The following is a 27,461-nucleotide window of genomic DNA, read 5'->3' as shown; positions in this document are numbered from 1 at the left end:
CTGTTTTGCGGGAAGGCTGTTTTGCTACATCACAATGTTAGCATGCAGCTCAGATTCATGGTCTCGTTGCGCCTCTGGCAGTTTGTTTTGCACCTTTTGGCTCCATGAAACATAACCAGTAAGGGCGAAGCTTCCAGTTCAGCACCAGCTAAGTTTTTCCATGTTCCATGAGATTTTACTGTCAAGTTTTGGTCAACAACTAATAGTATTAGCAGTGGTCGGTAGTGTTAGGGGAGGGGGTCTAAGGGGCACCTTTGGCCAACACTTCAATAAGTGATGACCTATTTCTAAAACTGGTTTTTCTTAGGTAACAAGTGGTACCTATTTGGAAGGGGTAGGTGTCCCTTTATTACATGTTCACTCTGCTGTAACTGTTTTGATATGCCTATTTCATGGAGTAGGTTTTCATGTGGCCCTTCTGAAGGCTTTCCTTGTAAGCTATCCTTCTGTACAGTTCCACCTCTTTCTTCAATCCAATTCCCCTACCCAATTTAATACATGTAATTTTTTTTTTGTGTGTCTGTATGTTCAGTCTTTACAAGTTTGCTTATGGCCATTCCGTTTGTTGCAGGTTCTTTTCCGTAGTCATAGATGGATTATGAAACTTGTTACTCCCCGTGAAAGGGACGAGGTATGACACTCAAAGTCCTTTGTTTGTCTTGCCATGCCTCATAGTCTTCATTCAGGTTTATATCATCTCCTCATTTCTGCCTGGCTCCGGTAGTCATTTGAATTTTAAATTTTGATTTATTTGCTTTTCTTTGCCCAGCTCTTTTATTCAGAATCACAGTTAGTTGTATTTTTTATGTAAGTTAAGAGTTTCTCATTCTGTCTCTGAACAGATTGCCTGACTTTATTTTTCTGTTCATTTGAATCCAATTGGAGGTTATTAATCATCTTTCAAAGTAGACTTTTGAATTCTTTTATCCTGTATTTTTGCCATTTAACTATTTTGGGACTTGGTTATTGAGTTGGAAGCTTTAAAACATTTTCTTTAATTTATCTGTATGCGTGTCTGCATGTGCGGTTGTTTACGCATACATATAGGTGTTCCCAGAGGACAGAGGAAGGTGTTGGATATTTCTAGAACTGGAGTTACAGGCAGTCATGCTCCACTCGGTATAAGTATTAGAGATGATACTTCTAGAAGTATCTTCTAGAAGGGAAGCAACAGGTACTCCTACCTTCTGAACCACCTCCTCAGCCTTAAGCATGGTTTTTAGATGGTGTAAAGGGACTAACTCAAGTCATTCCCAAAGACAACCTTTATTCTAAAGTGGAGGTGTTGAATGCTTTGCTTAGTGGAAAATAGATAGAGATAGGAACTTAACCATAATAAAACGCTGTAGGAAACTACATAGAAATCAATCACAAGAGCAACTTTTCTTCTGATATTACCATGATGTTATGGAGAGTAGACCATATCCATCCCATGTAGCTGTATGATGAAACTGGTTTTTATGTTCTTTGGGTATTTTTTATTAAAAGCAATCAAAGAAAAATGTATGAAAGACACCATATGTAACCATCAGAATGCTTACTGTCTGGCTCTCTACAAAACTAGATTGCTAATCTTTATTCTTTTGCTTCTGACTAGAGAAAGTTGATAAATTTCTTGGAAGTGAGAGCAGACTCAAGCTCAGAAATGATGAAGGCAGGGATAATTCATTTAGAGGTATTGATGGAGGTGGACAATTGGGTACAAGTTGTATCGGGAGTAGAGTAAAGCCAGAAGAAACCTAACAGATTAGATGAGACTGACATGCCAACCTAGGACCAGGCATGGAGATAACCTAGAACCCCTGCACAGATGTAGCCCATGGCAGCTCAGTATCCAACTGGGTTCCATAGTAATGGGAACAGGGACTGTCTCTGGCGTGAACTCAGTGGCTGGCTATTTGATTGCCTCCCCCTGATGGGGAGAGCAGCCTTACTAGTCCACAGAGGACCACAATGCAGCCACTCCTGATGAGACCTGATTAGGGTCAGAGGGAAGGGGAGGAGGACCTCCGCTATCAGTGTACTTGGGGATGGGAATGGGAGGAGAAGAGGGAGAGAAAGTGGGATTGGGAGGGGACAAGGGAGGAGGCTACAGCTGGGATACACAGTATGTAAACTTTAATTAATAAAAAATAAATAAATTTATAAAAAATAGTGTCTAACAACAACAACAAAAAGTTCCAGCTGCACCACTCCTAGTCATATACCCAAAAGATGCCCCACCATTCAATAAGGACATTTGCTCAACCATGTTCATAGCAGCTCTATTTGTAATAGCCAGAATCTGGAAACAACCTAGTTATCCCTCAGCAGAGGAATGGATACAGAAAGTGTGGTACATTTACACAATAGACATCGGAAGTAGGAGAAGACAGGGAATGGGACAGGAATCTACCAAAGAAAGCTTTTGAAAGATTCTCTCCAGCAGGGTATTAAAGCAAATGCTGTGACTCATAACCAAACTTTGGGCAGAGTGCAGGGAATCTTATGAAAGAAGGGGGAGATAGAAATACCTGGAGGGGACAGGAGCTCCACAAGGAGAGCAACAGAGCCAAAATACCTGGGTCCAGGGTGTCCTGCAGAGACCGATATTCCAACCAAGGACCATGCATGGAGAGGACCTAGACTTCCTGTTCAAAGGAAGCCCATTGGCTGTTCATTTTCCAAGTGGTTTCCCTAGTAAGGGGTTTCTGACATGAACTCAGTGGCCAGCTCTTTGATCACCCCCCACCTTGGGGGGTGCAGCCCTGTCAGGCCACAGAGGAATTTGATGATTTGATGCAGGCAGCCTTGATGAGACCTGATAAGCTAGGGCCGGATAGAAGAGGAGAAGGTCCTCCACTATCAGGGGACAAGGGAAAGGACATAGGAGAGAAGAGGGAGGTTGGATGGGACTGGGAAGAGACAAGGGAGGGACCCGTAGCAGGGATACAAAGGGAATAAATTGCAAAAAATAAATATATAAATAAAATTAAAAAGTTTCACTGTTCAAATTCAAATTAGCTGGTTATTTTAATAAGTTCATCATTTTTGAGAATTAGATGATTTCTTGATTATAAACCCTTTTAGGTTTATAAAAATAAAGTTCTTTGAGATTATAATTTAATTTCAACCTTTCTGTCTTCCTTTTCCTCCTTCCAAACCTTGACGTATACCCCTCGTGCTCTTCAAATTGATGGCATCTTTTTTCGCTAATTGCTACTATATGCATTCATTGTATATGTACATCCATACATATTCCGAAATATAACTTGTCAAGCCTGCATAACGTTACTTGTACAAATGTTTCAAGTGCTGGCTTTTTGGTACCAGACAAGTCAAGTTTTATTATTTGGCATATATACTGAATGGAGCATAATGTATTCTAGCTTCAGGTGTGTGTGTGTGTGTGTGTGTGTGTGTGTGTGTAGTAAGTTTCATTTCATACCTCAGCAACGTTCAGAAAAAAAAAAGCTTTATGTTGATTTACAACATGACTTCTGTATATCGAGTAATGGTGTAATTTATTTTGAAAGTCTGTCTTTCACTTTTTAAGAAATTATATATGTAGTTACATATATATTCCTTTTTTTTGTCATTCAAAACTTTATTTCTCCCAACCGGAAGTTGGGCATCACTACAGGCAGACGAACACAGAATACTGCTTGCAGCGACGCTCCAAGAACAAAGGTGCAGGTAACGGTTCTGGGGGCCGCCGATCTTGCCTATGTTTTGCAGGCTGCAGAGGGCGCAGGGGATCAATCCAGCCGCTGAAAGTCGTGAGCTGGTCCAGGACCAAGTGCGTTGCAGTGTACTGTGCAGGCTCGCGGGTGGCCTGCGCCAGCTGCTGGATGAGCTCAGAGAGAAGCCTCTCTGGCACGGAGGAGCGGGAAACATTGGTGTGCACGGTGAACTTGGCCGTGGTGGCGGAGGGGCTGCGAGCGAGGAGAGGACGGTTGGTTCAAAGCGTGGCTGTGTGGCCCAAGTCAAAGACCTGAGCCTCTATTTCTTTCTTTCTCTGTGTTCACTCACACCAGAAGAAAGATCCCATTACAGATCCCATGACCTTGTGGTTTCTGGGAATTGAACTCAGGGCCTCTGGAAGAGCAGTCAGTGCTCTTAAGCACTGAGCCATCTCTAGCCCTGTCTTTCACTTTCAAGGAAACAAATACAAGAAGTAGAACAGTGATAAATTGGAAGAAATTTTCACTGTGCTAAATCAAATTTGTCTCATTCTATTAAGTTCATTCTTTTGGAGAAATGTATTGTTTCCTGATTATAGATTTTTTTCATAGTTTAACAGAAAGTTCTCTTTTTTTTTCGAGATTATAACTTACTTTTAGCTTTAATTCCTTCCCTCCCCTCCATTCTAATCCTTCCATTTCTCACTAATTATTACCATAAAAATACATGTCTACATATATAGTACTAAAAATATCTGGTTCAGTCTATATAGTAGTAAATGAATGTATGATTTTAGGGTTAGATTTTTGGTACCAGACAGCCAGTTGGTGTGCTCCTTTCTGGGGAAGGCCAATTCTTCTGTTCCCAGCTTTCCTCAGTTCCTTGTATTTCTTTCTATGGGGTTGGTAGGCTTTTCTCTGTCCGGGTTTACTTCTTCATAGTTGTCATTCTTCAGTTCATGCTAGGGCACTCATGTTGGGGAGACTTATTGGTATCAGTTCTAATATTACTAGAACACACAGACTAATAGCAAACTTTCTCATTTGGTTTGTAGAATCTTTCTACCCTATCAAGAGCAGTGTTCCCTTAGTTTTGCTTTATGTGCAGAAGTGTTCTGCAGATGGACTAGATTCCACCAATCTGTATTTATATTGGTTGTGGTTTTTCTGTAGTGATTTCTGTCTGTTGCAAAGAGAAGTTTTTATAATGAAGAGTGAAGACTATAACTATCTGCGGGTATAAAGACAAATGTTTATAGATTCTTGTTAGAGATTATGCTGGTTTACTAAAATAGTACTTGAAAACTCTGGTGAAGCCACATAGCCAGAGGAAAGTGTTCAAAGAGCAGGCAACCAAGTTCATGACATAGGCAGACTCTGCTCTGCTTATTTGGGAACCCATGTGGATGGAGACTGAGCTGCCTGTCAGCTACATCTGAGCAGGTGGGGGTGTCTAGGTCCTCTCTATGCATGGTCCTTGGTTGATGCATCAGTCTGTTCAGGACCTCCTGGGTTCAGATTTTTCTTTTTTAGCTCTGTTGGTCTCCTTCTGGGACTCCTGTCCTTCTATCCCCATCTTCCATAGACTCCCTGCACTCTGCCCAAAGTTTGGCTGTGAGTCTCAGCATCTCCTTCAATCCCCTGTTGGGTGGGGCCTTTCAGAGGATCCTCTACAGTAGGCTCCCATCCTGTTCCCTCTCTTGCACCGCTTCTGGTGTCTGTCCTGTTTGCCATTCTGAATGAGATTTCAGCATCCTCCCTAGGGTCCTCCTTTCAACCTTAAATTTTGATCTTACTGTGTTTTCTTCCCCAAGTCTTCCAATATTGTGGATCATCTTTCTTTGTCCTAAAACATAATGTTCCTTCTCTTTCCTAACAAAAGGGAAAAGTTAAAAAAAGGTGTCAAATTTGTGTTTGCATACTAAAGAACATTGTGCCTGGCCATCGTGTGGGGTTGATATGCACCATGTCACTCTATTGAAGAAAATTGTTTTTACTTTGTTTTGTTTTAACAGCAGCTGTCAATTTTGAATATAGATTCTTAGCTAAGGGTTGAGACTTTATAACTACTTCACCTCATCCATGCTGGAATTTTGTCTTGTGTAGGTCCTATGCATTTTGTCATGTTTTTGTGGTTTTGGAAGTACATCTTCTCTGTTGCTTCTTAAAACTACACTGTCATCATATTGCTCTTCTATCTCTGGTTAGAATCTTTCTGTCTGCGTTTCTATATTGGGAATTGACTCTTGATGGTAGTACAGATATCTCCTTTAGGATTGAGCACTCCAAAATTTCTCACTCTCTGCAGGAGGTCAAGTTGTAGGTCTCTTCCCTGATTTCCAACCACTCATGGCAGGAAGTTTCCCATAAAAGGGTTGAGTGAATCACAATCAATGAGAATTGATCAATAATGTGTGTCATTCATTAGCAGTCATTTTGTATATGTCCTTTTATCAGAATCATGGCAGTAGGATTGCCCATGGGACATTTGACCTGTTATGTTACAGGTTCTTTGCTTCTTAACAGTATCAATTTTAGGTTCAATCTCATGGAGTGGGCCTTAATTCTAGTCAAAAGTAGTTGGTTGCTCCCTGCTTCTCCCAAAATTTAGGCTTCTTTTTTGCCTGTGGATATATCTTGTAGGCAAGTGATTATTGTAGTTTGCTCAGCTTGTAGCTTGTGGAGATGTTTACTTTTCTTCTCTGGTAGTGTGTATAGCATACTGTGAGCCATAGCCAGTAGAAATGAAGCTTCCATTTGTGTACCAACTCAATTTTTACATGTTTCTTGACATGATATGTGGTACGTTCAGCAAATTAAAACTGCTTTAAGATTCTTGCCTCAAGTTGTAGAGGGAAAACGGTACATTGAAGTGCCCTTGTAGTATTAGATATGGGAGCTGTTGGACCCCTTTGACCAACACCTCAAAATGTGGTAGCCCGTTATTGGTAACTGTTTTGGTTTTTGATAGCTTGTACTGTCCAGCTGGTGCAATGTCCTCCTCTGTGGCCTAGCAAGGCTGCTCCTCCCTCGTTGGGGGGGGGGGGGGGAGGTAAAGGAGCCAGTCGTTGAGTTCATGTCAGAAATAGTTCCTGTTCCCCTTACTAGGGAAACTCACTTGGTTACTGAGCTACCCTGGGCTACATCCAAGCAGGGGTTCTAGATTATATCCATACATGGTCCTTGGTTGGAGAAACAGTCTCATAGAGGGCCCCCGTGCCCTGATATATTTTGTCCTTGTGGAGCTCCTGTCCTCTCTAGATCATACTAACTCCCCCTTCTTTCATATGATTCTCTGCACTCTGCCCAAGGTTTGGTTATGAGTCTCTGCATCTGCTTTGATACACTGCTAGGTAGAGTCTTTCGGAGGCCCTTTGCGGTAGGCTCCTGTCCTGTTACTTGTTTTCTCCTACATCCAATGTCCATCCCATTTGTATTTCTAAGTGAGGATTGATCATCTTATTCCATGTCCTCTTTCTTGTTTATCTTCTTTAGGTGCACATATTTTAGTATGTTTATCCTATCTTATAGGTCTATATAAATGAGTATATACCATGTATGTCTTTCTGCTCTTGAATTAAAATGCAGATATTTGAAAAATAGAATTTTAAAGAAGATTCAAATATATCATGTCTATAAAATATGTACTCTAAATATAAAGGTAAAAATATTTTAGCAATATTATCTTAACACATCTAGTATTTCAATGTGATATCAGCATGTTTGTTTCAGTGAATGCTTACCATGTGGAACAAAATGTCATCTTGTTTTTAAAATACTCTGTTATTTCTATTTAAAACATTTGTAATATATAAATATCAGTATGAAATAGTTATAAATATATTATGATATATTTAGATTCTAAAGTAGTTAACATTACTTTTTAATAGGAAATAAAATTAGGAAAGGTTGATCTTGAATTTAATGTGAAATACTTTTGTATTTTTTATTATTTTTTTAAGACAGGGTTTCTCCGTGTAGCCTTGGCTGTTATGGACTTCTTTGTAGACAAGGCTATCCTTGAACTCACAGAGAAAAACTTGCCTCTGCCTCCCCAAGTACTGGGATTAAAGGCAAGCACCACTGTGCTTGGCATGAAATACATTTTAATACATTTGAAAACATTTCCATCTGCTTAAGAAGTTAGTATAATAATAGTGATATGAAATATCTTTAATATCTTTTCGATTGCTATATTTTCTAGTACAAATGCTATTATAATTTTAGAAAGTTATTTTGTTAAACATTATTTAATGATAAAAGATAAAGGTCAAGTACTATAATTTGTATATTTTTTCAAAAGGACCATTTCAGTTCACTATCATCTAACTTTATTATTTCATTAAAAGATAAAGATGTTCAGAATTTGAATAACTGAGAACATTTTGGCGGAATAGAAAATATTCTCAAAATAGATTTCTTTATGAACTGTCATTTTCTTCCTACATTTAAGAAGATTTTTGCACAGGGACTAGGGAGATTACTTAGTGGTTCATCACTGAGTGATCTTCCACAGGACCTAGGTTTTCTTCCCTCTACGCTCAGGTCAGCTCACATCCATCTGTAGAACCAGTTCCAGGGATCCAGTGCACTCTTCTGTTTTCTGTGGACACCAGGCATGCCTGTGGTCCACCCATATTACTTGCAGGCAGAAAAACCACACATGTAAAAGATCAAATATAACTTTAGAAACTTAGGAACACATGTTAGCACATTTTCTAAATAAATGTGCATATTCAAGTAGAGGTATCAAACACACTGTCTTTGTATATATCTTCACAGGGTTCAGAATTAAAACACTGAGAAAAATGACATGTGTGATTCACATGTAATTCATGTGTGGTTCACATGATTTACTAGACCAATATGAATCTAGATGAGTCATTAATTTAAAGAAGTATATTGCAGTAACCTTAAATGATACTCTCGGGTTTTACTCTTTTGTCCTTTTGGCATCTTTCCTTGTTGCAAGGGTTCTTCTTGTGATACCGGGAAGCAGTCTAAAAGTAGCTCCTAGAAAATCCCAAGATTTCACATAAACAGAATACTAGTAAAATTTAACTGTGTTCAAGAGACATTTAGTTCTTATGTGTAGCAAGCAGTCTTTACTAAACTATAATTTTATGAAAATTATTGATGTGTGCATACAGAGAAATGTAGACTAGATACCATGGGAAAAAAGAGCTGCTTTCTAAGGTGCCTTGCTGATGATATTTTTGCTTATTGGAAAGAAATTTATAGAATTAACAGTGAGAAAAAAAGTCTTACAAGGAATCTCAAAGTATCAAGCAGGTTTTGCACAGTTAACTAATTTGACTAAGTTATCATCAGATAATAGGATGGGCAATCCTACCTAGCCTTTTGGTTTCTTTCTCTGACACCTGAACAGCTTGTAGGCCTAAGTTCAGTTTGCAAAGTACCAGTTCTTGGTACCCTGAAGGTTTTCAACCTTTCTTGGTAACTGATAATTTTGTGATACAATGATATCTACCTTTTTTTTTTCTAGTCTAGAAACTTTTAAAAGATAACATGTACCTGCATTCATCATACCTTTCTTTGTTTCAAACAGGAAAAATGTATTCTAGTAGTTTCTTCTACATCTAAAGCTTCTATAAGTTCACTGATAAGAAAGTGTTCATCTAATAAATACTCTGTGGGGCCATCTAAAATAGTGATGTCTACAGGTAAGTTAGTATTTTCAAAAGAGTAATAAAAATATATGTTTCATCCAACGTTTATTTCAGTGTTGTTGAATACCAGGAAATGCATAAAATATTAATGTATTTTGTTATGCTGATAGTTCAGTTTAATGTTAAGCAAAACCAGTCTATTTAAATGTCACCTGAAAATCACTCTCCAACATTTTGAATTTGTGGCATTATCAAACCCTTCTTTCTTTTCAAAGTATTTTGTTATTTCATATTATGTTTCCAAGGTAAATCATACATTTTTTTTTAAAAAAAATAATTCTTTTGACAGAAGACACAGTGATTTTAAATTCTTCTCTGTTGGTTTGAAAGAGCACAGACCAAAAATCATCCCGTGTACATTTTCTTATTTTTTTTCCTATTGTCATTCTCCTTTCATTTTTATTTTGTATGAGTGTTTGCCCTACACGTGTATCTGTGCATCTTGTGTGTGCCTGGCGCCCAGAAGAGAATCTCAGATCTCCTGGGACTAGAGATAACAAACAACTTGTAAGCTGCCATGGGGGTGCTTGGAAACAAACCCAGGCCTATTGGAAACAGCAGTCAATGCCCTTCATAGTTTGAGCCACCTCTCTAGTCCCCCTTTCCTGTTTTAAAAAAGTATCTCTTATTAGTTTTTTTATCCTTAATTACCTCCTTCATACTCTTGTATTTCTTTTTACTTCTCAGTTTTCTTTCCCACTTAAAGGATATTATTTTTTTTGAAATACCAATTGTTTTTGAGACTTATTTAGTACACCTTATTTTTATTATTTCTGATTTTCAGTCCACTAGCTAAAGAAATGATCTTATATCTAACCCGAAAATGTAAAGACTGAACCTTTTGAGTACTGACATGACACCCTAACTCAAAGACCCCTGACTTCATATGATGGGGTGCAATCAAAACACAAGTACACAAGTGCTCCCGAATTGTTGTTTCAAACTACCTTCAGGCTTTGTGTATAAACTAACTATAAAGTAGCCATGACTTTAATGGCCCATCCCCAAGTTATCTCACTATGTTTGTACTGATGTTCGTGTCCCAATAATTTCATCTAATGGGTGCTCAACACGTGTAGTAGAACGATGGTAAAATATTGAAATCCTTTTTCCTTTACTTCCTGAATATATCTGTACCGTGAGTACCTTGAGTTGAGGTTTTTGTTTATTTTGAGACGGAGTTTCTCTATGTAACCTTAGCTGTCCTGGACTGGCTTTGTAGACCAGGCTGGCCTCAAAACTCACGGAGATCCTCCTGTCTCTGCCTTGCTGAGTGCTGGGATTACAGGTGTCTGCCACTGTGCCCGGCTTTGAGTTGAGTTTTTAATTATGGCTTTATTTTTGTGCCAGAGCCTGTTTTTCCTTAGGTCAAATTGTCATATATTTCAACACAGTGAATTTTTTTTTGTCAGTACGAATTAGTATGTTAAAATGTTCTTGATTTAAGAAAATAGTTTCAGTAATGATAAACCTGCAAATTTTAGTGTAGATTGATTTGCAGTTGTTGATTTTGGTGATGAAAGTTATCTGCACTTATCACCATGATAGTAAATGAAAAACTTTTGTTCTATGTGCTTTTATTGTACAAAGAAAAAGTTTGTTAAAAGAAAAACTTTAAAATTTCCTCAGTGAGCCTAGGTGTATAAGGAAGGAACATTTTTATTTTCATATTTAAAGTTCAAGGCATTAAAATTTACTATTACATGTACCTTGAGTCATTTGATTACTGTAGAAAATGCAACTGAAATACTACTGTAAATGAGTAAGGATGACAAGTTTTCAAAGGAAATTTAGATGCTATAATATACAGTGAAGTTCAATGGGTAGAGCTCTAGGAGGAGTTGGGGAAAACCTCAAAAGTTAAAGAACAACAACACAGGAGATTAGTCTTTAATTTTTTGTATCATTCTTGCAATAATAAAATAAAATTTATTTTATGATGCCCTTAACTCTTCTGAGTCATAAACTTTATATAATCACTTAGGATTCTAAAATATTGAATAAGCATTTTAAAATATTTTCATGTTCAATATATTTACATAAATGTTACTATACCTACCTGCATGTTTTCAGTAGCAAAAATTATCACTAATATGAACTACCTTTAAGTTTTCCTTAAAAGAAGTCACTAGTAGACTATGGCAATTATGTAATATTTTAACAAAAATTATTTGAATTCATCTCATGCATATACATTTTTTCTCCAGTCCATGTTTATATAAATAAAAATGGAATTTGTGGCCAATACCTGGATCCACACAGAGTTCAACAGCTATATGACCACTTTGGTCCATGCACTGTAAATGTGATTCTCTGACCGACTGACTATTCAGGCCTGTGTGGATTGTGCCATTGAGGCCAAGACTATATTTCTTTCTTTTTTTTTTTTTCAATGCAGTTTATTCAGGAACATTGAACAATCCTCGGACCCCGGGGAAAGCCAGCCCACAGCTTAAATAGCCTCTGGGTAGCCAACCCCAGCGTGCCTCATGGGCAATGCAGATAGGTCCACATACATGGAAGCAAGCCAGATCCTCGGCCTTAGCCAAATGTGGAGTTGTTCGTGACAGAGAGCACTCACCATCGGGAAGGTGGAAGGCGGAAACCAGCTCCATCTTTAAGGCATAGCATTCCGCAGCTCTCTACAGTTCCCCCTTTTTGTTTTAGACGCATCAGGCAAGAGTAGAGGTCTGATCTCTGATATTAGAAATAAATTGGGAGTTTGTACAGATGTTCATTTAGGTGTCATCCACCCAAAGAGCATCAGACCCGCCAAGACTATATTTCTACTTCTTAAACCAGACAATCATGGAGGAGAAATGATAACTGGTATGCTATTCTAATTATTCAACTTCTGTTCTAAATTTGGTTTGAATTCTCAAAGACAGACTATTATAGCATATATTATATATTATAAATATTATAAATAACATTAATAATAATTAATATAAATAATATTAATATTTATATTATTCTATAAAATTTTACTATACTGATATATAGAATAAGTATAGTGGTTACATGCTTACAAAATTTTAACTATTATTTGGAAGTTTACTTTCATCAAAACAGACAGATGAAAACCAGGTATGGTGATATATACCTATTGTCCCGGTATTCAGGGTTCTGAACCAGGCCAAATTATGTGAATTCAAAGGTACTCTGGGTTATACATAAGGTATTAGGTCACCGAAGGCTGAGTAAGTAGTGAGACCCTGGTCACACGAACAAACAAAAGCCGACAACTGATGTCAGTACAAACTGTACATTTAAGTAAAAGTTACAGTCTTTTTTTTTTTCTTATACATGCTTTGTTAAGCTAGTTATTTAGGCATCATACTGTGTATGAAACCTTAAAGAACAGAGCGGGGATAAGAGGGAGGAAAGGTGGAATTGTGAGAGAATGAGGGTGGGCTACAGCTGGGATACAAAGTGAATAAATGTAATTAATATAAAACATAAAAATTGAATTAAAAAAGAATAGTGTGAGAGAAAACCTTATGAAAATAAAATAAAAAGGCTAAGGAGTGTAGCTCAGCGATAGTGTGCTTGCCTTATATGCACAAGGCCCTAAGTTTAGTCTCTAGCACCATAAAAATTTTTTTAAAAATAGAGTAGGAGAGAAGAAAGTTATAGCCGGTGTCTGTCATAATTGCATGCCATAACTTTTATACTCATGTGACGTTTAGAGTAGAATTTACTGTAAAACCAAAACCTTTTCTGTTATCCTGTTTGTGAATATTTTAAATAGAAATTGCTATCAATTCCCTTTTAAGTTTCAAAACCTATAAAATAAATTTAAAGCACATTTCCTGAACTGATTCTTCTGTTACTGTAGAACCCCTGCACAGATGTAGCTCATGGCAATTCAGTCTCCAAATGTGCTTCCTAGTAAGGGGAACAGGGGCTGGCTCTTTGATCACCTCCCCCTGAGCTGGGAGTAGCCTTATCAGGCTACAGAGGAAGGCAATGCTGACAGTCCTGATGAGACCTGATAGGCTAGGGTCAGATGGAAGGGTAGGAGGATTTCCCCTATCAATAGACTGGGGAAAGGGCATGGGAGGAGAAGAGGGAAGGAGGGTGGAATTAGGAGGAGATAAGGGAGGGAGCTATAGCTAGGATACAAAGTGAATAAGCTGTAATTAATTTAAAAAATAAAATTTAAAATAACCTTAAATGAGAATAACAAATAAAACCTTAAGTTGACTAGATTCAATAATTTAACTTTTGTCTTATTATTCCTATAAGATATCCCTGGATTCCCCTCTCTTTCTTTTCAGCCTCTTTTCTCCTTATCTAAGAAAGAAAAATAGAGAAAAGAAAGAGGAAAAGAGAGAATCCCTGAGTCTAACCTTGCTTTCTCTCTGAATAAGACCATTAATAATTTATAACCATCTCCCAATGGCAATAAACATTCATAGCCACAGAAATCAACCAAAAACCTACCCGACCCCCCTTAAAGGAAATTGGACACTATTCTCATGAATTTTTTGTAGTTGACTTTTTGGACACGCAGAAATCCTGTTAGGAAGCCCAAAGGAAATTGGTAAAATGGTTAATTAACATTCTAGCATTAACATTTGTGGTCCAGTATTTGAATATTGAGAAATTTCAGGCTTAATAGAAGTCCTGTTTGGAACAATCTAAAATGCTAGACCAATTGAGATGAGTAGCTCTCTTGGGAGCAGGCTTTGATGAGAAACAGCAATTGAAGCAGTTGAGGCAGGAACAAGCAGAATGCTGGAACATACAAGATGCTGGAACAGATGTGTCAATGTCTCTGCATTCTGGAAGGATGAATTCTGTCAGGTTTGATCCAGTGTCTCTAGTGTCCAGTCTTTTTTTCTGCAAACATATATTTTCTCATAGCATTATACAGTCCTAAAATTATAAATGTATGAGATGTGTAGGATGAAACCAAACTGTAAACCAGTTTTATTTTTGCCAATTAAAAGAATGGTATAATAAATTTTGAGGATATTGTAGCTAAGGATTTATTGGGCATGTATTGTTGGAGTTCTGGCTAGAGACATTTTTTATATCTCAGTCAGTTTCAGAGTTGTTCCCATGTGAAGGGATCAGCAATTTATGTTACCTGTTTTGTTTAGTCTTCTTAATTTTTCTCTTCTTGTGTGTGGCCAAGATCTTCTGGTGGTCCTCCTTTGTTATTTCTGATTTTTATTACTTTTGATGGAACCCATAATTTCTTTTTCCTATATGAACATAAGCAAAACTTCTTCCCCAGCATAACATATTCCCTGTTCTTCATTTTGACATTAGGACCTTTACATGTCTAAAAGTTTGCATTATACAACACATTTTTCACTTCCTTTGTTAGATTTATTCCAAGATACTTTAATTTTTTTTGAGACATCTTATTGTGTAACTCTGGCTGGCTTGTAACTCACTATGTAGACCATTCTGGCCTCAGACTCATGAAGTTATTCCTGTGTCAGTTTTCTCACTGCTAGGATAAAATAGGAAAATAGGAAAAATAAGGTGTTTTTTTTTTTTTTTAACCCTTTTGGTGTTTTGATTGAGAAAGGACTCCACAGGCTCATATATTTGAATGTTTGTTCCCCAGTCGGTGGGAACTCTTTCGGGGGAGGATTAGTAGTTGTGGCACTGCTAAAAGAGAAATGTCACTGGGAGTGGACTTATGTGGCTCTCTCTACCTTGTGGTTATGTTTCAAGATGCATGTTTTCAAGTACTTCTCAAATGCCACGCCTATTCGCCTTTTGCTGTGCTCCTCACCATAAACTCGCTAACTCCCTGTAACTGTGAGCCTCCAAAATAAATTTTCTCTTTTGTAACTTGCCTTGGTCATGGTGTTTTGTCAGGGAAATCAAAAAAGTAACTAAGACAGAAATTGGTACCAGGGACTAAGTTAATGCTATAATAGGCCTAACTATGTTGCTTTTTGGAGTGATGTGGAAGGTGTTTGAACTTTGGATTAGGAACATGGTTGAATGCTGTAAATGGAGCTTAATGGGCCATCTGTGGACCCACTCAAGAGTTTTCAAAGAGGAACACTATTAGCAATTTGGTTAGAGGCTGTTCTGGTGATATTTTGGATAAGCTCAAGAGATTTTAGACAGAAGTAATATTAGCCTGGCTAGAGGCTATTCTGGTGATATTTTGGATAAGATTATGGATGCCTTTTGTCCTTGTCATAAGAATCTTAATGAGGCTAAAGTGACCAGTTTTAGATTAATTTCATTTGCAGAGGAGACTTCAAGACATCCAAATATTGACTCTGTTATGTGATTATTAATGATCACCTTTATGCAGATTTACTATGAAAAAGAACAAGCAGGAATACAAGAAATACAAAAATATACATGTGGTTTGAAAAGAAAAAGACCACCAGGAAATTTTATGTTGGTTTGCGCTGAAAGAAATAAGGAGAAATGGAATACAGGGAATGGTGACCTCAGGGTAAGATCTTACCCAACTAATCCTGCAACTTGTGAAATGGCCTAAGGTAGAATCTGTTCCTAAAGAGCAACAACAAATCAGAGCTTGTATATATTTAAGTCAAGGAGGGCTTTGGGTTCATCCCAAGAAGGCAGCAGAACTTGGCAGGTTTGGCCACATGGCCTGGCTTTAGATTCAAGAACGATAGAAAAGTAAAGGGGTTATGGAATATTCCTAGACCATTACAAAAAGCTTCTGAGGCCAGGAGTGTGGCAGGGAAGTCTCTTCATGGAGGCCCAGAGAGACCATTGCCTGAAACTGTGAAAGTGAAGCCTGGGTTGTATTGGTGACTCCAGGATGTTGGAGATGACAGAGCTGTAGAATACCTACCAAGGAGAGCTGCACACGGGGAGTGGAACCAGTTCAAGAGAGAAATGTGTTGCAGTCAGCAAAGCTGTACAGGTAGAGCTATCTAAGCCCTTGGACAATTACATAGAACTACAAGATTTGGAGTTTGCCCTGCTAGGCTTTCATATTTGGTCCAGTATTTCATCGCTATGCTCCTATTCCTCCCACTTGGAATGGTAATGGGTATTCTGTGCCATTGCACGCTGGTTGTATATGATGTCCTTTTGATTTTGCAGGGTCTTACAGTTAAGAAATCAACTCAAATATCTGAAGAGACTTTGGACTTTTATTGAAAGACGATGGGGAGTTTGGAAATTGAACTAAATACATTTTGCATTATGACATGGCTATAAGCCTATGCGGGCCAAGTTGTGGAATGTGGTGGAAATTAGCATGGCACCCATAGGCTCCTATGGTTGAATATTATTTTGTCCCCAGTTGCTGGAGCAGTTTGAGAAGGATTTGGAGGTGTGGCCTGTTAGAGAAGATGTGTCACTGAGGGTGGGAGTTAAGGTTTTAAAAAACCATGTAATGACAAACACAAGAATCCTCCATGGATCTGTTCTAGTCTAGGACCATGAATAGGAGGGGTTGACCAACAGCATACACCAGTATGGCCTTCTCATGATACCCGGGGAAAACAACAACACCATTATGATTTGAATACCAAATAATAAGCTTTAATAACATAAATTGTATAATTACAATAATAAAGAATTTCAAAAGGATTCCTTGTGACTTCTTAAGTAATGTATTCACAGTAGTTTCTAACAAAGTTACTGATTTAATGTCTCACGTACACTATTTTATGCGTGTGTGTGTGTGGTGTGTACATGTGTGTGCAGGTGCAGAAACACATGTGCATGTGTCTATGAGGACCACAGGAGAAAATTCTCTAGTGTCATCTTCAGGAAGGCCATCCAGCCTTCTTTGAGATAGGGTCTTCATTGCCATTTGGGGGCTCATCAGTTAGGTTACACTGACTGGCCATTGTACCCCAGGAATTGTCACCTGTCCAATGTTGGGATTAAAGTAGGTGCCACCATGTCTGGCATCTTTGATGGATTCCGGAGAGCTAACTCCACTCTAAATGTTTTCAAGGCAAGGGCTTTACTAACTGAGCAAATCCTTCCTAGCCTCGAAATACTGATTCTAAGTGAATCAATATTTATTGTAGCACTCAAAGTAGCTTCAGATAGCTGATTAGCTTTCAACATGAAGATGAAACTGTACAGCACATTTATAGTTTGCATGGATACTGACATACTACTTACCGTTCTCAGAAAGTTAATAACATGAAATTTCTACTATTCACAGTCTTTAGCCAGTTGTCATAGATATGTAGTAGTATTTTGTTCAATACACAGTAAAGTCATAATTTGATACTTAGGACATTTATTAAAAGTACTGGGTTAGCTTCCTTAGGTGTACAGATTTTGGTATGTTTATCTTATATTATAGGTCTAACATCTACCAAGGACTGTATATATTTCCTGTGTGTCTTTCTGCTATTGGGATACCTCATCCAGGATCATTTTTTTCCAGTTCCCACCATTTACCTGCAAATTTCATGATTTCCTTGTTTTTTATCACTGAGTAATATTCCATTGTGAAGATGTGCCACAATTTCTGTAGCCATTCCTCCATAGAGGGGCATCTGGGCTGTTTCCAGCTTCTGGCTATTATAAATAAAGCTGCTACAAACATGGTTGAGCAGATATCCTTGTTGTATACTTGAGCATCTTTTGGATATATACCTAGGAGTTGTATAGCTGGATTGTAAGGAAGTGCTATTCCTAATTGTTTGAGAAAGTGCCAGATTGATTTCCAAAGTGGTTGTATAAGTTTATATTCCCACAAGCAGTGGAGGAGGGTTCCCCTTTTTCTACAACCTCTCCAGCATGCATTGTCTCTTGAGTTTTTGATCTTGGCCATTCTGATGGGTGTAAGGTGAAATCTCAGAGTCGTTTTGATTTGCATTTCCCTGATGACTAAGGATGTTGAACATTTCTTTAAGTATTTCTCTGCCATTCTATATTCCTCTATTGAGAATTCTCTGTTTAGCTCTGTTCCCCATTTTTTAATTGGATTACTTGGTTTGTTGGTATTTAACTTCTTGAGCTCTTTATATATTCTGGATATTAGCCCTCTGTCAGATATAGGATTGGTGAAGATCCTTTCCCAATCTGTAGGCTATCATTTTGTTCTGATGACAGTGTCCTTTGCTTTACAGAAGCTTTTCAGTTTCATGAGGTCCCATTTGTTGATTGTTTCTCTTAGAGCCTGTGCTGTTGGTGTTCTGTTCAGGAAGTTGTTTCCTGTGCCAATGAGTTGAAGGCTCTTCCTCACTTTTTCTTCTAACATGTTTAGTGTGTCTGGTTTTATATTGAGGTCTTTGACACCTAAGGAAGCTAATCAGGAAGGAGGACACCAGCTAAGAAGCTCAATCTCCATTCAGAATAGCAAAGAGGATGGACATCGGAGGAGAGAGAAAATAGGGAACAGGACAGGAGCCTACCACTGAGGGCCTCTGAAAGGCTCTACACTGCAGGGTATCGAGGCAGATGCTGAGACTCATAGCCAAACTTTGGGCAGAGTGCATGGAATCTTATGAAAGAAGTAGGAGACAGTAAGACCTGGAGAGGACAGGAGCTCCACAAGGAGAGCAACAGATCCAAAACATCTGGACACAGGTGTCTTTTCTGAGACTGATACTCCAGCCAAGGACCACTCATGGAGATGACCTAGAACCCCTGCACGAAGGTAGCCTATGGCAGTTCAGTGTCCAAGTGACCTCCATATTAATGGGGACAGGGACTGTCTCTGACATGAACTGATTGGCCTGTTCTTTGATCACCTTCCCCTGAGGGGGGAGCAGCCTTACCAGGCTACAGAAGAAGACAATGCAGCCACTCCTGATGAGACCTGATAGACTAAGACCAGAGGGAAGGGGAGGAGGATCTCCCTTATCAGTGGACTGGGAGAGGGACACGGGTGGGGAAGAGGGAGGGAGGTACAGGGTGGATACAAAGTGAATAAACTGTAATTAATAAAAATAAAAATAATTATAAAAATAGCTGTTTAAACTTTTTAAATTTAAACTTGCAAATTCTAAAATGATACTCCATTACACAAATAAAATGTCATTAGTTTTCATAAAAACATTCAGATAATATAAATTTATCTCTGGAATGGACAATATTTTATTTTACTCATTCTATATATAACTAACTTGATGGGCTATGGAAGAACTCTTACTATAATTTTCTTCTCTCTGTAGGAAATTGATGGGAAAGCTCTACTACTACTGAAGAGTGAGATGATGATGAAGCACATGGGGCTGCAACTAGGACCAGCATTAAAACTCTGTTACTACATTGAAAAACTTAAAGAAGTAAAATATAATTGAAAATATGCAAATTTAGATATCATTCTTAGGTATACCGAAAACGTTTTATTTTAGAAGTTTTCGTATGTTTTTATTTCTTAGGAGGTTTTTAACACAATGTTTTATCAAACTTGTACAATTATATTGATAGTATTCTTTTACTTTATAAACACCATTTAATATGTTTGTATTAGCATACTTAAAACTAGGTGTTCATTATTTATGTGCTTAATTATTTTTATTATGTTTACAAGTTTGTTTCATGTAGCAAACAGAAGAAAACAGTTTATTTGGATTAATCTTTATGTCTAGAACCAAATAATTAAACCCCAAAGGGGAAAATACGAGGAACTGAACGTCTATTATAAAAATGAGAATTTTTTCCTCAAAAAAGAATTTAAAGATGCACTTAAGCTCTCATCTTCTTAATTATTTTATATGTCTGATACCACATAGTGTTTTTATTCGTGACCTGCTACTACTACTGCTAGAAAGGGAAGAGCCATAGAAGTTATTTTCTTTCTGTCAGGGCCCTTGGTGTTGTATTTGCTCATACTAAAGGGGAAAAAGCAAGTTTATAAGTGTACATAAAATAGTCTTTGATATGTTTTAAACTGTCAGATAGATGAAATAATTTGTGCAGATGTTCATTCTACCAGAGTGAATTGTAGAAACTTTATACATATTTTACAATTTTCTGTATTTTTGCTAAGCGTGAACATTAGACATTCAATTCTGATATCTCTATTTCCAAGATATTTGTGTCCATAGTTTAAAAATCTGTTTTCTTATTACTCATACGAATATTTTAGCATGTTTATAAGATATTCTGTATCTGTGAGAAAACACAAGGGACTTTTTTAAAAATTTTTTATTTAACTTTTATTAATTACACTTTATTCATTTTGTATCCCCCCATAAGCCCCTCCCTCCTCCCCTCCCGGCCCCCCTCCCCCCCTTTCTGCATGCATGCCCCTCCCCAAGTCCGCTGATTGGGGAGGTCCTCCTCTCCTTCTCTCTGATCTTAGCCTATCAGTTCTCATCAGAAGTGGATGCATTGTCAGGGTTCTAGGTTATCTCCATGTATAGTCCTTGGTTGGAGTATGAGTCTCTGGGAAGTTCCCTGTGTTCAAATTTTCTGGTTCTGTTGCTCTCCCTATGGAGTTCCTGTACAAGGGACTTTTTGAATTTAACATGGCACTTTGCCCTGCCATCAGAGATAATAAAGAACTGTATATAGATGTTTATTCTATAAAAAGTATGTACATAATTTTGTTATCACCATTACCTCTCAGCTTATTATTCAGGTGATAAGAAACTCTCCATAGATTGGTTGCCACACAGGGAAGCTTTTTATCTTCTGCAGTATTTCTATTTCTTTTTTGTTTCTGAGCCATCAATTCTACTACGTTTTGAAAGATACATTAATTCTTACATTGAAGCTTTATTTTTATGAATGACCGCTTTCAAAGGAAAATGGTGCTGCATGTTATTTATTACTTTCTATAGTGGTGTAATGCATATAAGCTATGAGAATCAGTCATACATGTGTTAGCCATTTGTTCTAAATGTCAACAAAATGTTCACTAAGACAAGGATGTATATTTTCTCTTTAGAATACCAAATATGTTTTAGACAACAATGCAAATGTGTAAAAGTTTATATCACCTATATCATTTCTGATACAACTAGATTCTTACTTAAATTTGTTCTTTCAAATGAAGATCTTGCTTGTATGAAGATGTTATGTCCAGTTAAAGGGTCCTCAGGTGTTTATAATACTGTTTTATAATCTTTATAAGAATATAATAAAGTTAAATAACCACAACAATTAACACCCAAGCCTGGGATCTTATTTTTCTTCTATTCTCCACAGTTTATTAGTGTGCAGGCTTGTTAGTCTTGAAAAGACAGACTTTGAGACAACTAAGTAGTGTATCTAAGAGTAAAACCCTCGTTTTTCAAATCACAGGAGAGATTTTACTTGCAGTTTGCCATGTAAATGAATGAGGTTGAAATCCCCGGGGCCCATTCTACAGGCTGAAGCTGTCCTATGACGTCCCCTGAGACTGCCCCAATATGGGCCAATGTAGCGCAGAATATATACGCACACACATGACCGCCATCGGATGACACGGCAGACAGTCTTTGTTTCCTCTAATTCCTCTGCATGTCAGAATTCCACATGGACAATAAACATTTACGAGCCTTTCTTCAAGCGTGCTAAGGGTCAAACCCCAAGTGATGTATGACTGAAGTATATCTCCAACCATTAGTGTTTTCAGTCTCACTTGAATAACTTCAACTGACCTTGATCTCCCAATGCTTCAAGCCCCTCTGGTGCTAGAATTGTATGGGTGTGCTTTTTTTTTTCCAGTTAGAGACTTAATAATAATTAGTTGGTAATCATATTGATTATTTAAATTTTGGATAGAAAAATGAAGTGAGAACATGCAGAAATCAGATCCCTTATGTATTGCTAGTGGGAATTTAAAGTGTAGCTGCTGTGTAAAACAATTACTGTATTATATATCAAGTCTCCCAACTTGAAAAAGCAGTGCCAGTATGCCAAGCTTACGATATAATTACTCCTAACAATCAAAAGGTAGAAATGAAATCTCTGTCATTAGAAGAGCGAATGAAGTATGAAATGCACTATGTTTATGCGTGTGATATTCAGTCTTTAAAGGGAATGCAATTCTGATACATACTGCCACATGAATTACATTAAACCAAGTAAAAGGGCAAATATGGGAGAAAATTGAGGTTACCAGGGAGTCCTGAAAAGGAATGGAAAGTTACTGTTTAATTGACCCAGAATTTCAATATGAACTGAATGAAAAATCCTAAACTCAGATAGTACTAATGGCTGTGCTACATTGTGGACATGCTTAATACTCATTGTATATTTACTGTAGGTAAAGTGGTAAATTTGTGGATATCAGGGTAAATTCATATAAAAGAAAGCAGGGTTCAAGTCACAGATGTGAAATCATATACAGCTCAAAGCATTTCTTTTTCACACTCTCAGGAGTCATGTAGAAGCCATAACAAAGAAGTAAAGGAACCCATACGAGAGTAACAGTGTGATAAATCTGCCCCTGTATTGCTGAAATCACAGGTATTTCACGTATGTAACCTAGAATGAACAATTGTCAGAAAGGGAAGACCCTCATCATCACCTAAGCACACTGGGTCATGTCACAACTGGTAAATTCTTCCATGTCCAAGATGATTACCATTATTCTCTGTTTGGTTATCCAGTTAACTCATGCTTGATTTTCAGCCAAAGGGTTATATTTATTTTATTTTTTTCAATATTCGGTACTCTTTATATATACCTGAAAAACTTTATAATTCATATTCATAATATGCCCCCTTTTCCATCTTACTATGTCCTCTGAGAACAATTGTTAAATTCCTCCATGTACAAGAACACTACTGTCTAAATTTAGTTATGTCAGTTACTAATTCATAAACGATACCGACTTCAGAAAAAGGAATTTATTTCTGATTTCATTTCACCCATCTGTGAGCCACCTTAATATATATGAAAAGGCCTTTCAGATTTGAATTTGTAATACGCCCTGTTCAGCATATTTCTAACTTCCTTCCTCCAAGGAGAGTCTATTTCAGTCATCTCCACCATAAATGATGAATGGTGAATTTTTACCAAATGATAAATGGTGAATTTTTGTGTGTTGTGATCTGTTTTCACCTTGGTAGTTTACTGATTTTCTAAAAGTATAGCCTGAGCCATAGTTGTCCTGGTTGGCCCTTGACATTTTTTAGAAGTGGCATCATTTTTACTTGACAGGTTAGACTGTATTTAGGAACTGGGTGTTCTGAGTATGTTCCCGACTGCACTCAGGATTTCCTTTTTCATGCGTGGAGCATCTTGGTACCCTATGCTGTAATAAATCCAAGAGGTACTATATCCCAAACACATCTGTAACTTTTCTCACAATCTAAATCAGCCTATCCTTCATTTGAAATCTCAGGCTCCACCTTGTGGTCCATCATTCTCTTGGTCCTTGGCATCCTTCCAGATAGCTATGATACAAGTCGTCTTTGTTACCGTTGTTCTAGATTTTGGTCATGTGCCCACTTCTCACTGTAACACATTGTCTGACCAAGAAGATAAGGAAATGCGTTTTAGGTAAATAGCAGTCTCAAATGCTATTGCTCCTAATAGCATAACAACATGACGCAAATGCCTTCCTTAATCCCCCTGTCCCACTTCTAATGTCCCAGCAAACCTGGCTCCTCCCAGCCTCTGTTTTATTCATTTAACCTTATGAATTTTTTATGTTATTGTTCACAATCAGTATTGCATCCAGTTGTAAACCCTTGTTTGCCTAATGGGTTACATGGGGCAATCAATGGATCTCAGCTCTATTTTCTTCTGCCACAAGAGCAGTTTACACCAAATGATTGCCACCTTAAGACTGGAGTGTGGTGTTCACAGCAGTGTGGCTAAGCCACAGGCATTCTGTCATCTTCACATTACATGAACAATGTAAGCAATTTTATGGCACTGCAATCTGGGGACTTCTGTAGCTCAGATATGTGGTAATATGTCAGTGATAGACTTCCTTACATCATATGTTTAGTTGTAAATTGTCTTTTCCCACTATTCGAGGAAGTCAGTGTAATCTTTGGAATCAGACACAGGTTGGTGTTCTAGATTCAAATAGATAATCTTTCCTCATACATTCTAAGTAATGCCACAAACTGCTAATTCATCTTTAGAATATGTTCTGAATGGTTTCACTTTCCGTTTTGCATACAGCCTCTAAGGAACTAAAACAGTAGGAAGGAGTGACTAAATGTCCCGATCCGTCATCTGACTCAACAGGATGTCTTGCTGGCAGCCATTGAGGCACTCTTGAATTCTCACTAAATGTGAAAATTAAATCCTCACTCAGTATTATCTTTTCTAGTTCCCACCATTTGTCTGCAAATATCATGATTTTCTTGCTGTTAATTGTCCAGTGGTATTCCATTGTGTAAATGTACCACAATTTCTGTATCCACTCCTCTATTGAGGGACATCTAGGTTGTTTCCAGATTCTGGCTATTATGAATAAAGCTGCTATGAACATGGTTGAGCAAATGTCCTTGTTGTATATTTAAGCATATTTTGGATATATGTCCAGCAGTGGTATAGCTGGATCTTGAGGTAGCACTATTCCTAATTTTCCGAGAAAGCACCAGATTTCCAAAGTGGTTGTACAAGTTTACCTGCCAGCAGTGTAAGGTAAAGTGGAGGAAACTTCCCCTTTCTCCACAACCTCTCCAGCATGCATCATCCCTTGAGTTTTTGATCTTAGCCATTCTGATGGGTGTGAGGTGAAAAAGACATATGGTATATACTCACTTATAAATGGATATTGGCCACATAATATAAACATACTAAAATCTATACTCCTAAAGAAGCTAAACAACAAGGAAGACCCTGGTAAGATGCTCAATCCTCATTCAGAAGGACAAATGCAATAGACATTGGAAGCAGAAGAAGACAGGGAACAGGACAGCAGCCCACCACATATGGCCTCTGACAAACTACTGATTGAGGTATCAAAGCAGAGTCTGAGACTCATAGCCAAACTTTGGGCAAAGTGCAGAGGAAGATGATGCAGCCAGTACTGATGAGACCTGATAAGCAAGGGTCAGATAGAAAGGAAGGAGGACCTCCCCTGTCAGGGTCCTGGGGAAATGGCATAGAGGGAGAAGAAGGAGGGTGGGTGGGACTAGGAGGAGATGCGAGATGGGGTAGAGCAGGGATATAAAGCGAATAAATTGTAATAAACAACCAAGCAAACAAATAACTAAATAAAAATAAAATGAAATTCAAGGTGGGCAAGATTTTGTTAATCTGGGAAATTGCCCTACTAACTCAAAGGTGCTAGATTGAGAAGGTACCGGCACCATCAATTCAGAGATAGCCTCCACACTGACACTTAATGTCAAGGATACTAAGATATTGGTTATTTAACTTGGAGTGATAAGAAGCAAAAGGAGGGAGGGAGGTATGTTTCTGTTATATTTTGTGTCAGGATTTAGAAAATGCACTCCATTGTGGTGGGAAAGATGTAATGACAAATAGTTCATGGACAGATGTGGGGACATAACTTATCATGTATGAGATGATCAGGAAGCAGAGATAGGAATTAGAGTCAAGATACAAACTTCAAAACCTACCCCACAGTCATCCACTTTCTTCAGCTAAGCTCCACCTCCTGAGGTGCCACAATTCAAAACAGTGTTCATACATGTGAGCCTATCAGGGAGATTTTGAAGTCAGACCACAACTGTAAGATTGGAGAAATGGATCCCATGTAGGTTTTGAATGTTGGCTAGCAACTTAGCATGTAGACATCAACCAGATTCAGTCCTACGACCCCAGGAAACATGTAGTGGGTCTGGGAAATGATCACTAAAAGAAAAATTGCATATATAACCTGTAAATGTATAAAATGTGGCAAAACTGGAATAGTCATGTAAAGGTGACCTTCACGTGATGAAGAGCATGATGGGCTTGTCTGCTTAACTATTGATTTCAATAAAAACGGCAGGATGATAAGTCAAGTGGAAAGGAAAGGGGTACTGATGGCAATGCCATGTGAACATGAGAATTTCTGTCAATATGTACATCTATCTTCTCTGGTAGGTGCGATTTCTTTGGAAGGATTCCAAAATACATTTAGTTATCATTTTGGAGAAATTTTCCATTTTCACCCTCTGATAAAACCAGGATTCCCATGTCACTGAACAATTCACCAAGTGTTAAGAAATACTAAAAATGTGCAAGACTTCTATGAATAACACTTTAAGGAAAAGTTTTGTTTTTACTATTACTTTCTATTTACTTCCAATATGATTTCACTTTAAATTAGCATACAAAATAATGGATTCGTCGTGTCTTATATAGTGTTCTTAGTTCATAGTTATCCCCTATCACCCTCCCTTTATCTCCCTTTCTCCTCTCACAGGGCTCCTTCTTCCTCCCCAGTAGTCTTCCTTTTATTTTGTTTGAATCTTGACTATTTGTGTGAAAGAAAGATTACGTTTGTGTTTATGAATTTGGTTTATTTCGTATAACATGATCTCTATTTCTATCAATATTTCTCCTTTGTGGATGAATAAGGTTTCACTGTGAATAGAATAGATACCATTTATTGGTCCATTGATCTTTCTTATCTAAGGTGATTCCTTATCTTAGGGTTAACGGTGCCACCAAACACATGTGTATGCTGGCTTAGATTTTTTAAGGTATAGAACAAGTAAGTGGTAGAGCTGGACCAGATACTAGTACTATTTTTAGTAGCTTTCAGGAAAAACAATACTGATCTACAGCGTGGCAACATTAATTTACCTTCCCACCAGCATTGTGTAAGGGCCTCTTTTATTTTTTTTTATTATTAGCCCTTTAATTAATATGGTGGTATTATATCACCCACTGATAGTGGTGATACAATCAAATAAAATGCACATACCTGTTATATTTTATATTTGCCTTAAAACACGTTGGGCTGGCAGATAACTTTAACTACACTGTCTCAATAACCTCCCCATCCATTTAAGGGCCTCTTTTAACTTCATCCTTGTCAAAACTGTTTTCTTCATGATGGCCACTCTAACTGGAAAAAGATGGACTCTCAACAGTTTTAATTTTCATGGTTAAGGATACGGAATATATTTCTCTAAGAGATAAATGTCTCAGTATGGTCTCTTGGCAGAGGCACCTACTTCAAGTAGGGATTTGTTACTACAAATTCTGAGACCCCATCTACTTTTAGGATAAAAAAGTATAGTGGAGCCAAGGGATCTGTTTTGATAAGCCCTCCAGGAATTCTGATGCACCATCAGGTGTGAGAACTATTCCCGGTGTT

The 27,461-nt window shown here is 37.7% G+C and overlaps 1 protein-coding gene across 1 annotated transcript in view; it reads left to right on the top strand.

Moving 5' to 3' along the window:
• Scml2 (Scm polycomb group protein like 2) overlaps positions 1 to 19,587 on the top strand; it is a 37,710-nt gene extending 18,123 nt beyond the window's left edge. Inside the window, 9 exon segments of the mRNA XM_060374733.1 lie at positions 572 to 631; positions 1,598 to 1,722; positions 3,718 to 3,934; positions 9,232 to 9,346; positions 11,560 to 11,669; positions 11,671 to 11,728; positions 12,143 to 12,181; positions 17,215 to 17,279; positions 19,459 to 19,587. Coding sequence (XP_060230716.1) covers positions 572 to 631; positions 1,598 to 1,722; positions 3,718 to 3,934; positions 9,232 to 9,346; positions 11,560 to 11,669; positions 11,671 to 11,728; positions 12,143 to 12,181; positions 17,215 to 17,279; positions 19,459 to 19,587 — 918 coding nt within the window.
• Positions 19,588 to 27,461: the final 7,874 nt, after the last annotated feature.

This window comes from Meriones unguiculatus, chromosome X, assembly GCF_030254825.1.
Source record: "Meriones unguiculatus strain TT.TT164.6M chromosome X, Bangor_MerUng_6.1, whole genome shotgun sequence".
Taxonomy (NCBI): domain Eukaryota; kingdom Metazoa; phylum Chordata; class Mammalia; order Rodentia; family Muridae; genus Meriones; species Meriones unguiculatus.
Note: the sequence above shows the minus strand (reverse complement) of the source record. Positions and strands in the feature narration are given on the sequence as shown.